The following is a 13,593-nucleotide window of genomic DNA, read 5'->3' as shown; positions in this document are numbered from 1 at the left end:
AAGAGCCAAAGAAAAGAGAGGATATTGCCATGTGACAGGAAAGCCAAGGAAACACAACGGTTGCCAGGAAGCAGCACCATAATGCTACAGTTTTTGGGGAGAAAGCAAGCCTTGCAGATAACTTGATGTTGGACTTTACTGACCTCTGAAACCGTGAGCCAAGAAATGCTTATTGTCTAAGCAAACCCACTGTGTAGTATTTGTGATGGCATCTCAGGCAAACTAAAACTAAATATTACCTGAATATGTGAGAGGCCTAACTCCATACACAGTGGAAGGTTTGATAGAGGGGAGACGTGGAATCCAAGGGAAGCCTTTCATCTACTTCTGAGCCCAGTAGAACTTCCAATTCCAATCAGCCTCATGGATGCAATTCAGAAGTTCCAATAACCAACGTCACAAATTTTTGCTTATACTCATGCCCATCACTCATTCATGTATTTATTATATTACCAATGTTCACATAAATCTTAAAAAAAAATCTACTCAAAGGTAAAGGTTATGCCTCAGTTATTACTTTGCTTTTAATTTGGTGTCACTTTAGAGAAGGAATCTAGTATTTGCTGAACATTAACACTCAAATACAGTTTCTGTCATTCAAATACTTTTTATTTTTCAAAAGATCATCATACAAGAGAAAGAGGTACTTATTCAGGCATGGATAAAATGTGCACCAAATATATCAACAAATCCACTGTATTAAACAGATTACCAATCAATTCCTTTGTTGAATAAATTTTATAACTATAATAATAGCAAAAAATTTTAAATAGGCAATGAACAAGTATTCTTATAAATGATATGCTGCTACAGAGGCTAATTATAGACAGTATCTTTACAAGTTTTGCATTACTTTTTCTAGAAAAATTCTGAGTTTTAAAAGAAAGTTTCCTCATCTATCTGATTTTTTATATAAAAATTGACTTCAATGGTTTTTCTATTCTACTTTTTTTTTTAAAACCTCATTGACCCAAATACAAGCAGATTAAAAGCCTGTATTAAGTAAAGCCCCAGGCATTATATATTCAGACTCCATAATCGTGCATCAGCTAAGAGCTATTGATTACAAAGGCAACTTAAGGTTGTCTGAGAGATCACCAAAGCAGATTTCCTTTCCAAAAGGCCCCTTCTCCAGGTGATATTTTCCAGTCACTATTTCTACAGATTTTCTTTTAGACCATTGTTGCATATGATCTTGGCATATTCTTTCGCTGATGTGTAAGGGACTCGGGGTCTATCTGGATCTTCAAAATCAACGTGGAAGAGACCAAATCGGCTGCTATAGCCCTGGTTCCACTCAAAGCTATCCAGAAGAGCCCATGCACAATATACTTTAAGATTGACTTTATCAACTTCGATAGCTAAAATTGAAAAAAAAAGAAAAAGAGAGAGAGAGAGAGAAATTACCATTTGGGGGAAGTTTTTAAACACAGACAAAATCATTTATGGCCAGTCAAGATCTTTTTTCCTGCCCCGTAGGAGAACACAGTGGGAAAAAACTTCTCTTAATCCCCTTTTCCAGTTTTTTGTTTGAACCAAGTAAAGGGTACAATGAAGAAGTTAAGTTGTATATGATTCTATTTATTTGGTTATTCATTCATTTTGACATTCATGCATGCATTACCCAATGAACATTTTTTCAACACCTACCACTTTTCGGGCACAAAGAAACACACACACACACACAAACACACAGAGTTCCTCCCTAGTTCCTAGAAGTATATTCAGTAAAGAAAACAGTGCCTAGCTTCTAGGTACAGCTTCCACATAGTACCAAAAGCCTATTGGATAAGTTGGAAGAAGTGATAATAGCTCCATCATGTACTTTCTGTTCCTATGAACAAACTGAAGCATTATCTTATATTTCTAGAAGTAAGGCCTCCAAAACGAGAAGGGCCAGCATGCAACTCAACCTGTGCCTATATCCCTGACTCAGTAAGCATAAAAACGCCATGGCATCCCTCTGTATAATTTCAGGGCTTGTGGATACCCCAAAGCCCATCCTTGGAAACTACATTACGATGCCAAAGTATGAGAATTCCCTAAGCAGTTTTACACTAATTTCCATCCCTTTGGTTAAGAACTTAAGCTCATTTTCTATTAGTATTTTAGGTCCAACACTCTAAGGTTTTGTGACTCTTTTCTTTGAGAATTTTGTTTTTTAAAGCCAGAATAAGTAAACCCAATCTATGGGATATACTTATATCAGTTTCTAAGTACTGAAATTATATTATAAAGCAGGTCTGCTTTACATGATACTAAATAAATTAGAGGTAAGTTATTTAGGAATAAGACATATTACTAAATAATTTAGGTGAAAATGAATATTTATATAATAAATCACATTTTAATTGTACTAGGATTGCTTTCAACCAAAATGCATCCTGTAGCTAATAATTCAGCAAAGCAGGATCAACTCTTTAATTTTTCCTTGGTATAAATCTGTGTCTTTCAGTTCTCTTTAAATTGTTTTACCCATGAACTACCAGATATTTGTCTGCAAGTCTTCTTGGATTTTCTTTTCTTTTTTTTTTTTTTTTTTTTTTTTTTGGGTGGTGGGAGATTGTGGATATTCTTTGTACAAAAGGTTCCTGACAGGTTAACTGATGCAGAACCCCTTTTACATTTGTGCATGGAGGCTTGCAAAATGCTTTGTTTAGAAAGTGATGGTTTGAATGACCTCAAGACAGGAATTAAATCAAGCTGCATTGGCTCTTTTTGGCTCCTTTTAAATAAAGTATTGTTGGGAAATGGAAAACATATCATTCAAGTCCATTAATCTTTTTCAGGAGCAGAAGCATTTACTACATATTCTTTCTATCTGTCCACATTTGCTATCTTTGCCTCCTCCCAGCTCTGTCAACCAAAATCCAGAAAATACTAACTTTTTAAAATAATTTTTTTTTTACAAAACCTAATTTAAGTACTAGAAGGCATATCTCTAGGAATCACAATGACCAAATCCAAGTACCAGACTAGAAAAAAAAAATCTCCTTTGATTGCCTTGTAATTCAATCTGCGGACTTGTAAGAATCTGCGTATTTTCCTTCTCATTTGTAGAACTACAGTTCAACAGTAAAGCCTGCCAAGTATGAAGCCAGACGGTTTCAGAAAACATACATAGTCCCACTGATCACGTACAAAAGGATTGATTCATGGGCTAAACCAAGGGATAAAAACAATGCCCTGTCTGCTTGGATAGGAACAAAACGGAAATCTTGACAATTTCATTGTTAACACTAAACCGCCTGAGTGGCACTACTGATGTCTCTGCATTTCCATCATGGAAACACTCAGGTAGAGAATTGTCTAGTTAGGGCGGAGGAACTAGCCTGCTGGAATCCTTCTCTCTGTGCCACCACCTAGGAAAATTACAAAACTACTCTGGAACTTGCATGCCTCTCTTCTTCCAATCTCCTCAAGAACAGAAACTATCATCACATTTCTTAGTGACATGATTTATGGGGTCCCAGATCTTGGAAGGAAAAAAAACACTTCTGTGGGTTCACTTTCTTTCTTTAACCAGAGTAGGAGGCAAAGTAAACTCAGACTGGAAGGAACTGTGGCTGGGTACCCAGCACACTAGGATAAAAATGATACACAGCCAAGACTGAGTGTTTGGTTTTGGACTACAACACCAGTGGAAAGGGTTTCACAGTCGGCAGGTTGGATATAAAGAAGCAAGGAGAAAAAAATATCCAAACCTTGCCAGTATGTTGTAGCCTTAGTCAGTCTATTCTAATCATAAGAAACTCATGCCAGCATAGTGCTCTACTTACACACAAGCATGCACACACAGTCATAGATTGAATTATGTACCCAAACCAAAGTCATGCTCTTAATCTGAATTTGAGTTGCTGTGGGTATGAATCCATTTGTAAGTAGGACTTTTAAAGGTGTATTACCTGTTAAAGTGGGGACTTATTTCTGAATAGGATCTTCTAAAATCCTATTTAGGTGTAGCTGAATGGAATAAGGGCCAGCCTTATTCCATACGACTGGAGGCCTTTTTAAAAGAGGAAATCCATTTGCAGTGAAAGGAGCCTAAAGCTGGAAGTCAGTGGAAACCAGAAGAGCAAACACGAGAGCAAGAGATGGCCATGTGGAGGGAGACAGAGATGCAAGCCATGGAACCCCAAGGACTGCGCAAAGCCAGCACCAGCTACGAAATAAAGGGACAAAGTGCTGCCCTGCCAATTCCCTGATGTGGGTCTTCTGCCAATCCATTCTTTGGTATTTGTCATAGTACACTGGCATACTAATATATTAGGAGCTCCTTTGCCAGAATTATTGGGATTTATTTCTCAGTTTACAAACAGAGATAGCCTTCATTTTGGAGATTCCCTAAGACTTATACAAAGCACCTGTGAAGTCAGCACAACGACCCAGCTATCTAACAAACCACTAATCCATAGACGTGTATTGCCAGGATGAGATTAAGTGGAAAAAGGGACAGGACAGCACAAAAGGACTCACTGAAAGGAAAACAGGAGACCCACAAATAAGTGAAAAGGAAAAATAGAGGCCTCTAGATGTCTGTTTTCAGGTTATATTTGAAAAATATCTTGTATTGTATTTTCTAATATATCATATTCAGCTATATTAGTCACAAAGCTTTCCTAATGAAATTAGTAAAAATGCTGGACACAATTTTAGGAACAAATCATCAAAACAACAGAAAGCTGACAATTTAGTAAAGAATGACCAGGCCAAATCCACTAATGGAAACTGAGATAGGTAAACATGGCAGCCAATTTGCCTGAAGGAATTTACCGATCACAAGAAATCTGAAACTTTTTCTGTTATCTGGGGTTAAGGGAGGTGTCAGAGCCCAGAGCCACAAGGGGAGTATCTATAATTTGAGACCCTCCATACAATAAGACCCCAGTGGACTAAACCCTCAGGGTAAGCCAGAAGTAAAGCAGTCCTCAGAAATTTCGGGTTACCCTGGTGGACTTAAGAAACATCAAGCCTAGATCTTAGATCGAGTTTATCCCAGACTGGAAGTAACGGTACTGCAAGTGCCTGGCAGAAATGCAACCAAATTAGTTTTGAAAAGATCTTCCTTTGTTATTTTAAACTCTTTATTACTGTAAACATTTTTAAAGTGATCATCAGCACATAATCAAATATAACCAGACATAACATGGAAAAATGATGACATAAAGAAAAAAAGAAATCACTGGAATCACTAGAGAACAGGAAAAAAAAAAACACCACAAAGAACTCAGTTATTAGGATTGTCAGACACAGACTATAAAACAGCCGTGCTCACTCTGCCTAAAGCATAAGAGAGAAGCTTGAAATATCTTAAGGATCAAGAATCTATAAAAAGCCACACAGAAGATTTGGAAAAGGAACCTTTACAGTTCTAAGTTTGAATCCCAGCTGCACCATTTAGCAGCTGAAAGAGACCTCTGATTTCTCATGAGTACAATGGAAACAGTAACATCTACTCCTAGACTGCCGTAAATATTAAATGGAATATTATGGACACCAGCACAATACCCAGGCCCTTAGTGAGTTTCTGTTGCTTTCCTCTCTGGCTGCCCCTTAGGGGAATGCAGAATCCAAGGAAAAAAATATATTTTCATGCACTCTTTCCTTCCTGGAATTTCAGCAAAATAGAAATTAGGTTAAAACGAACATCTTAGAAAGTATAAAGGGGAAAAGGAGTCACAGGATAACACATAACCTGAGACAGGTATATATAGGAGGAAGGGAGGGATACAGACTTCATAAACCTGAAGCCAGCACTTCTTTAAAACCAGCTGGCAGAACCCCTTCTTTTTTGCAGGGTGACATCGCCAAGCCTTTATCTGACTTTGTGTCTCCCGGGAACTTGAGCAGCAGTCCCGAGAACCCTAAGCACTGTTTCAAGTGTCCAAACTCTCAAAACTGGGTGATGTGGGTTGAGGACGGGGATTAGTTCCTGTGCAGCACATTCTATCCCAGGTGTAGAAAATGTTAACAAGTTGGGCTGAGTCAAAATCCTCAGGTTGTGAGAGGCTTAGTCAAAGTCTGAACAAATCCAAAAGTCAGGGTGCAAACCAGCTTCAGATCAAAGTCTTTGAAATAGAACGGTAGCAGATCTGAGGCAGAGAAAGGGGCATGATTGTTTATGTGTCAACTTGGCTGGGCTGTGGTTCCCAGTTACTCAAACTCTGATCCAGATTATTTTGTAGATGTGCTGAACATATGTAATCAGTTGACTTGATCCTCAATAATGTGGACGGACCTCATCCTATCCGTTGAAAGCTCTTAAGAGCAAAACTGAGGACTCCCTAGAAGAAATTCTATCTGGGGACCACATTGTCAGCACTTCCTAGATAGTTTCCAACCTGCCCTTCCTGACAACCTGACCAATGGATTTCGGATTTACCCAGCCTCCAAAATCACATAAGCCAATTCCTTGAAACAAATCTCTCCATATATAGATCCTACCCTGACTGATACAGAGAGCTTGGTGGAAATCCTAGGAGTGTCTGCAAAGGATCATGGAGTATCTTCTGTTTGCTTTACTTTGTTGCTGAATATGTGGCGTCCGGATAGATCAGCTCATATGATGACATGATGTCAAAGCAGAAGTCAAATAGATTACCAATCCACCAGGGCATTTTTTTTCTACCAGTGTCCACCTGGACCACCTGAGCCAGTTGGAATTACATGGGGTCATAACACAAAAGATCTCTTAAGTCCCACATCAGAGGTACTAAATCAGAACCTCTTGAACAGGGACCTGGGAAGTTGTATTTCTAATAAATTTCCTAAGTGATTCTTATACTTAAATTTGAGACTCATTAGCCTAGGCAAAGTTCTGACATTCCTTTCAATTTCTCGTACCCAGTTTCCAACCCCAAAGGCATCCCTTTTGAGGCTCATAAATGCCAAAGAATCTCCCCTAGCACCTAGCTCCAACGGTCATAGCTGAAAGAGCTCTATGCTGCACGCCTCTATGTACCAGCCAGACCACTCGAACTTTTAGAAATGGGATGACTGCTGAGAGACCAAGATGAGGATGCTGCATGCTCATGATATGTCAAAGTGCCTTTCCATCCCACTGCTTAATCCAAGCCTAGCTTCATCCCCAGTGGGTCACGAGAACTCCTCTCAACTCAACCCCCTCTGTAGAGTTGTTTCCAAATGGGCTTCAAATCCCCCAAACACCCACCTAATCTTTCTGGCAGCTTGTGAGAATCTCTCTCAAGATCTGCAAAGGCTGGAAAGAAAAAGCCTTCCTGGGACATGGTTTGAAGCAGATTCTCTGGCAATTACCCTCATGCTAACTTTGAAAATGTGTTTCTCTGAGTTTTGTTGAAAAGAACGAGAGCAGTACAATTGGAAAACAGGTTTAGCTGTGCAACAGTTTCTGCAAGGGAATTGGCACACCAGCTGCTTTCACTTTTCTTTGAAAAAAAAATATATAACAACAGCAGTAAGATCTAAATATAGAAAAATGCAAAATAAGCCCCCCAACTCCAGGTGAGTATCAGTGACTGGACAGCATCTGTGAAAATGCCTCCCCAAATCCCGACAGAATGGATACTCCTAGTAGCAAAAACTGTGACTCTCTGAAAAGAGAGACTTTGAAAAGCAAAGGATAATTTTTAAATATTTTATAGGAAAATGCCAATTAACTAGAAACAAGTTGCACAGATTTCTTAATTATCTGTATTATTCCTACTACTTACATTAGACTTTGAGGAGAGAGAAAAGCTTCAAATAGCAAGCCGTTAAAAGGGATCATATAAAAATATCTATATTATAAAGCTGATCTGATGATAGATACATGTTCGGTGTCATCTTCTATAATTTCACCATCAATATTACTTTTAAAGTTACCTCTGCTGCTGTAGAGAAGTTTCTCTTACAGATACTAAAGTTCTTTTCAGCAACTGAAGTTCTCTACCACCAGAAAATCTTCCTTCCATACTTGTTTTCCTCTTATTCTCCCTTCCTTCCTTACTTTTCTTTCCCTCTGGACTTAGTTCCCCCTTCCGTAAAATGGGGTTTTCTTCCTCACAGGATTGTGATTGTGGTGAATAGTCAATAAATTAATACCCATAAAGTTCTATGAATCATGTCTCGTATATAATAAACATTCAGTTTACACTAGCTATTGTTGCTGTTTTTATTTCCCTCAGAGTCTGGTTGGGCAATGAATGAAACCTTTTTTTATCTCTTCCTCCCATCTGGCTTCAAACAGCTTTCAGATGGTGTAGACTCAGCACAAAAACCTCGGTGCTGAGAACCAAAGAAATGAGGGCATCAAGGGAAAGCGCAGCATCTGGGACAGGCTTTGTGCTCTGTGGGAATGGGGTCAGTTGTGGGTCGTGGAAAGTAATCAGTAAAGACAAGGAGCTTAAGGGGAGGCTGCAGGAACAGAGCATGCTACTGAAGCTGTCCTGCCTCAATGTGTCAGGAGGCGGGGTGACTCTGCACAAGGTTTCTGGGATCCAGAACACTCACCCTACATTTATCAAATAAATATATATTGTGATAGGAATTGGGAATACAATGGTGAGCACAATAAATATCTTCTTATAGATCTTACAGTCTATTTGAAAGACATGTCTTAATTAAAGTATTGCTCTGTGAACACGTTAATAAATACTGTCCGTGAAAAGTATTATGAAAGGAAAAAAATAAGTGGGGCTAGAGGATAAAACGTGGGATTGTATAACACAGTGAACCGTGTTGTGGATGATGACTAGGGTTAATAGCACAAATATAAGAATGATCTTACATGGATTAGAACATGTACGTCACTGTTATAAGATGTTAATAATAGTGTGGCATATGGAGGAAAATACAGCTAATGCAAACTACGGACTATACTTAACAGAAATATTGTAATACTCTTGCAATAATTATTTAAAAAAAAGGTACTATACCAACGCTGTATCAATAATAGGGGGGTAGAAGGAGTATGGGATTTTTTTGTTTGGGGGCGATAGGAATATTCTCAAATTTATTGTGGTGATGAATGCACAACCCTGTGATTATACTGAGAACCTTTGATGGTACTCTGGATGGATTGTATGGTACGTGAATAAAACTTTTTAAAAAAATAAAGTGGGTACCATGAAAAAGAACAACATATTAGCTAACTTTCATTGAGCATTTTCCTATCACTTGAAGGGCTTTATATATGTATTCATTCATTTGATCTTTATAAATAACCTGTGAGGTAGATACGATCATCTACATTTCATAGATAAGGAAACTGGTATACAGAGCAATTATTTAGGTAATTGATACAAAATTCATATATAAAGTAAAGGGCTGAGTTGAGTTGGAATTCAGGCAAGATAACAACAAAGACTGCGTGCCAAGCCACTAACTACACTAGACCAAGTCTTGACAGCACATTATAGTGGGAGACCTGTCTTAGTCATCAAGGATCAGAGGACGGGGCTAATGAAGCAGCTCATGAAGTAAACTAATGCTAAGAGCTAAAAAAAAAAAACAAAAAAAATGAGTTGGAATTATCTAGGGCTATCAGTCAATTTTCTTTCTTAACTGTACATAACAGAAGCTGACCTTCTTCACTGATGAAACATAAAAAGAGTCAGACTGGTGAACTAGGTTCAAGACTAAGCTTTCAGGAATGGCACCCAAAAACACACCACAGAACTGGTCAGATGAAGAAACTTCCTCAACTGCTAATGACCCAGTAAGTCGTCCTACAGTTGATATTGCTGCCAAAACCCAACTTTCCTGCAACCACAGCAGCCAACAGCATCTTGGCTACTTTTGCACCAGAAACTGAGGCTTGCAACCAGTGTCACTTCCCAAACTGGGCCTCTGCTGCCATCTTTGCCAGCACAATAGGTTCTGTCTTTCTCAAGTTGTTCACTTTCAAATTAAATTCTCACATGTGTAAGTCTGATTGTTGGAAATTAGATCACATGCCCGTGCCCTCACTCGAAAGACATCTGGGGAACCTCATTCTCTCCCTTGGCTAGACAAAACTTGTAAGTTCTGGAAATGCCTCAGATCTAGCAAGTGTGCTCAACAAATGCTATGCTTCTGGGAAACATGACAGATATCCACCACCACATTATATGAAGAAGGATAAAAGAATGCAAGAAAAACAAATTACATGTCTGAACACCCAGACATGGGAAAATTCAAAGTACATTTAAGGAACTTAAAGAAGACAGTACAACTGGATCATAAAGAAAATGAGAAGAGAACCAAAAGACAGGGGCTAAGACATATGGGTCTTTAGAAAGATTTTAAGGATTTTGATCTTTATACCAACAGCAATGAAAAGTCAATAAAGGATTTAAATTGAGGAAATGACATTAGCAAATTTGAATTCTAAAAAGATTACTACAATCAATGTAGAAAATAGATTTGAGAAAAGAAAGGTTGGAAGCCAAGAGAGCATTTAGAAGTGATTGCAGTAGATCATGAGGAAGATGGTGGGAGTTTGTCTGGGATGGTAGAAGTGAAGACAAAGAGAAACAGATGGATTCAACAGATATTTAGACAAAATTAACAAGATTTAATAATTGACTTGTAGTGAGTGGTGATGTAAATTAAAAAAACAGCAAAGTTAGCACAATGCAATGGATAATGTTGTTGATACCTAGGGAATGAAGGGCATAGTCAAGTTTTGGAGGAGAGGCAGGCAAGATAAATCAGCTTTGGTTACGATGAGTTTAAAGGGTCTTTTTTTGACCTCCAAGTAAAGAGCTGAACAGGTAACTGGATAGACAAAGAGCTCAAAGAAGAGTAAATTTTGGCAACATCACGTAGAGATGGTAATTGAAACTGTGGTTGTTGAGTAGAATTTAGAGAGTGAGAAAACAAGATTTGCAAGGCTTGAGACATTCCAACATTTAAAGATTAGTTGGAAAGAGATTGAAAAAGGGGGCCAGAAATGTCCCAAATCCTTGACCAAAGCTAAAAGGGGAAGATTTGCTAATGAAACTTAAGACTGTCTGAGATACAGGAATGGGGTCCCAGAGAATGGAACTTTGAGAAGCCCCAATGTTTGGATTCACAGAAAAGGATCCAATGAGAGGGAAAAAACACTGAATAGAAAAACTTAGAGAAGTAGGTACAGAAGAAATGTATAAATGGCATGTAAAAGCTTATAATCTTTCCATCAGGATAACACAGAAAGCTCGCAATTGTAAAACACAGGACTGTGGGCAACACTCAATAGTCAAAGCCACTATGAGAAGCACATTGTCTGACCAAAAGGAGAGTGCAAACTGGGTGGAGGTGAGGGAGGCACCTGTAACATCAGTATCCTAAGAGCACAAATCTGGGGCTTGTAGTGTAGCGAAAACCTCAAGACTTCTCCACCCCTTCCATTATCCCCTTACATCTATCTCTCCAGGAAAATTTAAAATCAAAACCAAGGAACCCCCCACCCCCACCCCACCACACCATGAAAAAGAGCAGTGCTCAATTTAGAGGCCAGTATTTTGAAACAGGATCAAATCAAAAAGGTACAACCTATATGAGAAAGACCCTCCCTTCCTCGCACCCCTCAAGTCGGAGTGGTAAGATGGCACAGGTTCTCCTCCCTTGGAGAACACATTGACAACTTTCATACTTTGTTCAAAATCTCTCTTTTTCCTAGTTGACAACTGGCCCAGGCCTGCTTTCCTTGTTTATGCCTAGGTCAGAAACAGGCTTGGGAGTTGAGGGGAAGAGGGGTAGTAGATGTGCTCTCTCCTGTTATCTGTTGTTCTGGTTTCATACCCTAGGTCATCTCAAAGAAAGGATAAATCCTGAGATCCTAAGATTGAAAATTGCAAACAATTTCCCTAAGGGGAAAAATACAGGCTTTTCAGCCTACTTTAGTTCTGGGCTCCAGATTAATTCAAGCCTACCTCTAAGCTTGGCAAAAGGTATACCATGTGGCTCAGCCTAGCTCACTAGATTACTGAAGGGAATGTGGGGCCAAAGACAAAACTAATAATAAAGTCTTACTTTGCTTTCTTTACCTCCTTAGTGGATATATCTTCCTGGGGTTTGGGGGGAAGGGCAGAGAGTGACTCAGTCAATGCAAAAATTGGGTCAAATATTAAATGATGACTCTAAAATTTATATCTCTGTTTCTGACATCCCCTTAACCAGAAAAACTATAGATAATTGTCTACTTTATTTCATCTCTTGTTGGTATAAATGGCACTTAAAATTTTACATGTACAAAATTGAACTCTTAATTTTTAATCTACCCCTTAAATCTGCTCCCACTCTAGTTTTTCTAATTCCAGTAAACGGTATTATCATCCATCCAACCCTTTTCCCCAAAGCCTATGAATCATGCTTCATTCCCTCTTTCCTGTGTTCTCTTTCACTGCCAGTCTACAGGTTGACTCTACCTCCATCAACCTCTTTTTATCCCTCCTCCAGGCTACCCCAATAACCTCCTTACTGGTCTCCCTGCAATTTAGCCAGATTGTGTAAATCTTTTAAAAACCAATTCAGCTTATGGCCTTCCCCTACTTATCTCCCCCACACAATGGTTTCCTATTTCACTTAGTATAAAATTTAAAAACCTTATATGACTTTTAAGGCCCTATATGATAGGGGCCCTGTCAAGCTCTCCTCTATCTTTTCCTTCCTCTCCTGTACTTGCCATGCTCCAGCTACATTGGACCTCTTTCTGTTCTTGGAATGCACTGAGACCTTTTCTATCTCATGGCCTTTACACAAGCTACTCCTTCTGCCTGGATCTCTCCACCTCATGGATGTTTCTTGCCATCCAGGTCTCATTTCAAATTTACCTCCATAAGAGGTCTTTGCTGATACCCCAATTGAAAAGTATATTCTCAATCACCCCATTCTTTCTCATATCATCCTACACTGTTTTCTGTTTCATTATCATTAAACAAAAATGTCTTATTCATGTAGTTAGCTATTTCTTGTTGTCTATCTCCCCCAGAAGACTGAAAGTCCCATGAGAGAAAGGGATCTATCTTACCTTTCTATTCTCTTCAATATCCTCAGCCCTGAGAATAGTACCTAGCACTGAGTTGACACCAAATGAACTCTTATTGAAAGAAGAAGGGAAAGAAGGAAGGAAAGAAACAGAAAAACAGAAGGAAGGAAGGAAGGGAGGAAGGGAAGAAAGGAGGGAAGGAAGAGTCATTTTACTGTAACTTAATAGTACCCTGGTCTCACTATTACCATCTTGATCTCAGAATCACATCATCTCCTGGCTGGACAACCATGACTTTAATGGCCATTTATTCCAAGTCACCACTCAGCACATGAATCCCTGTTATGGTACTGCTGGCAGTCCCTGTCCCATAGGAACCCAGTCTCTGCTTCCTGTCCTAAGTTGGCCATTCTAACTTTCCACCCATTCAGACCTGACATTTTCTATTACCTTCCACTGACCTCCCACTCTATGACATCTCTCCAAGCTTCTCCACTGTCTCAGCTGTTGCTACCACACTTCACCTCTGATTCCCCATGTTTCTCAAAGAACCCTCTCTCTGGTCATTGGCTGCAATTCTGGAGCAGTCCTCCTGAGTGTTTTTCACTTGATTTCTTAATTTTGAAAGCTCTCTATGCTCTGTGCCAATACCACTGCACAGCACTCAATTTGGTCTCAGAAGT

At 39.0% G+C, this 13,593-nt stretch overlaps 1 protein-coding gene across 1 annotated transcript in view; it reads right to left on the bottom strand.

Moving 5' to 3' along the window:
- Positions 1-603: 603 nt before the first annotated feature.
- LOC119529270 (cytosolic beta-glucosidase) overlaps positions 604-13,593 on the bottom strand; it is a 127,936-nt gene continuing 114,946 nt past the window's right edge. Inside the window, exon 5 of the mRNA XM_037829506.1 lies at positions 604-1,361. Coding sequence (XP_037685434.1) covers positions 1,159-1,361 — 203 coding nt within the window. The 3' untranslated portion in view covers positions 604-1,158. The remainder of the gene's footprint in view (positions 1,362-13,593) is intronic.

The sequence above is a fragment of the Choloepus didactylus genome, chromosome 3, assembly GCF_015220235.1.
Source record: "Choloepus didactylus isolate mChoDid1 chromosome 3, mChoDid1.pri, whole genome shotgun sequence".
NCBI classification, from domain to species: domain Eukaryota; kingdom Metazoa; phylum Chordata; class Mammalia; order Pilosa; family Megalonychidae; genus Choloepus; species Choloepus didactylus.
Note: the sequence above shows the minus strand (reverse complement) of the source record. Positions and strands in the feature narration are given on the sequence as shown.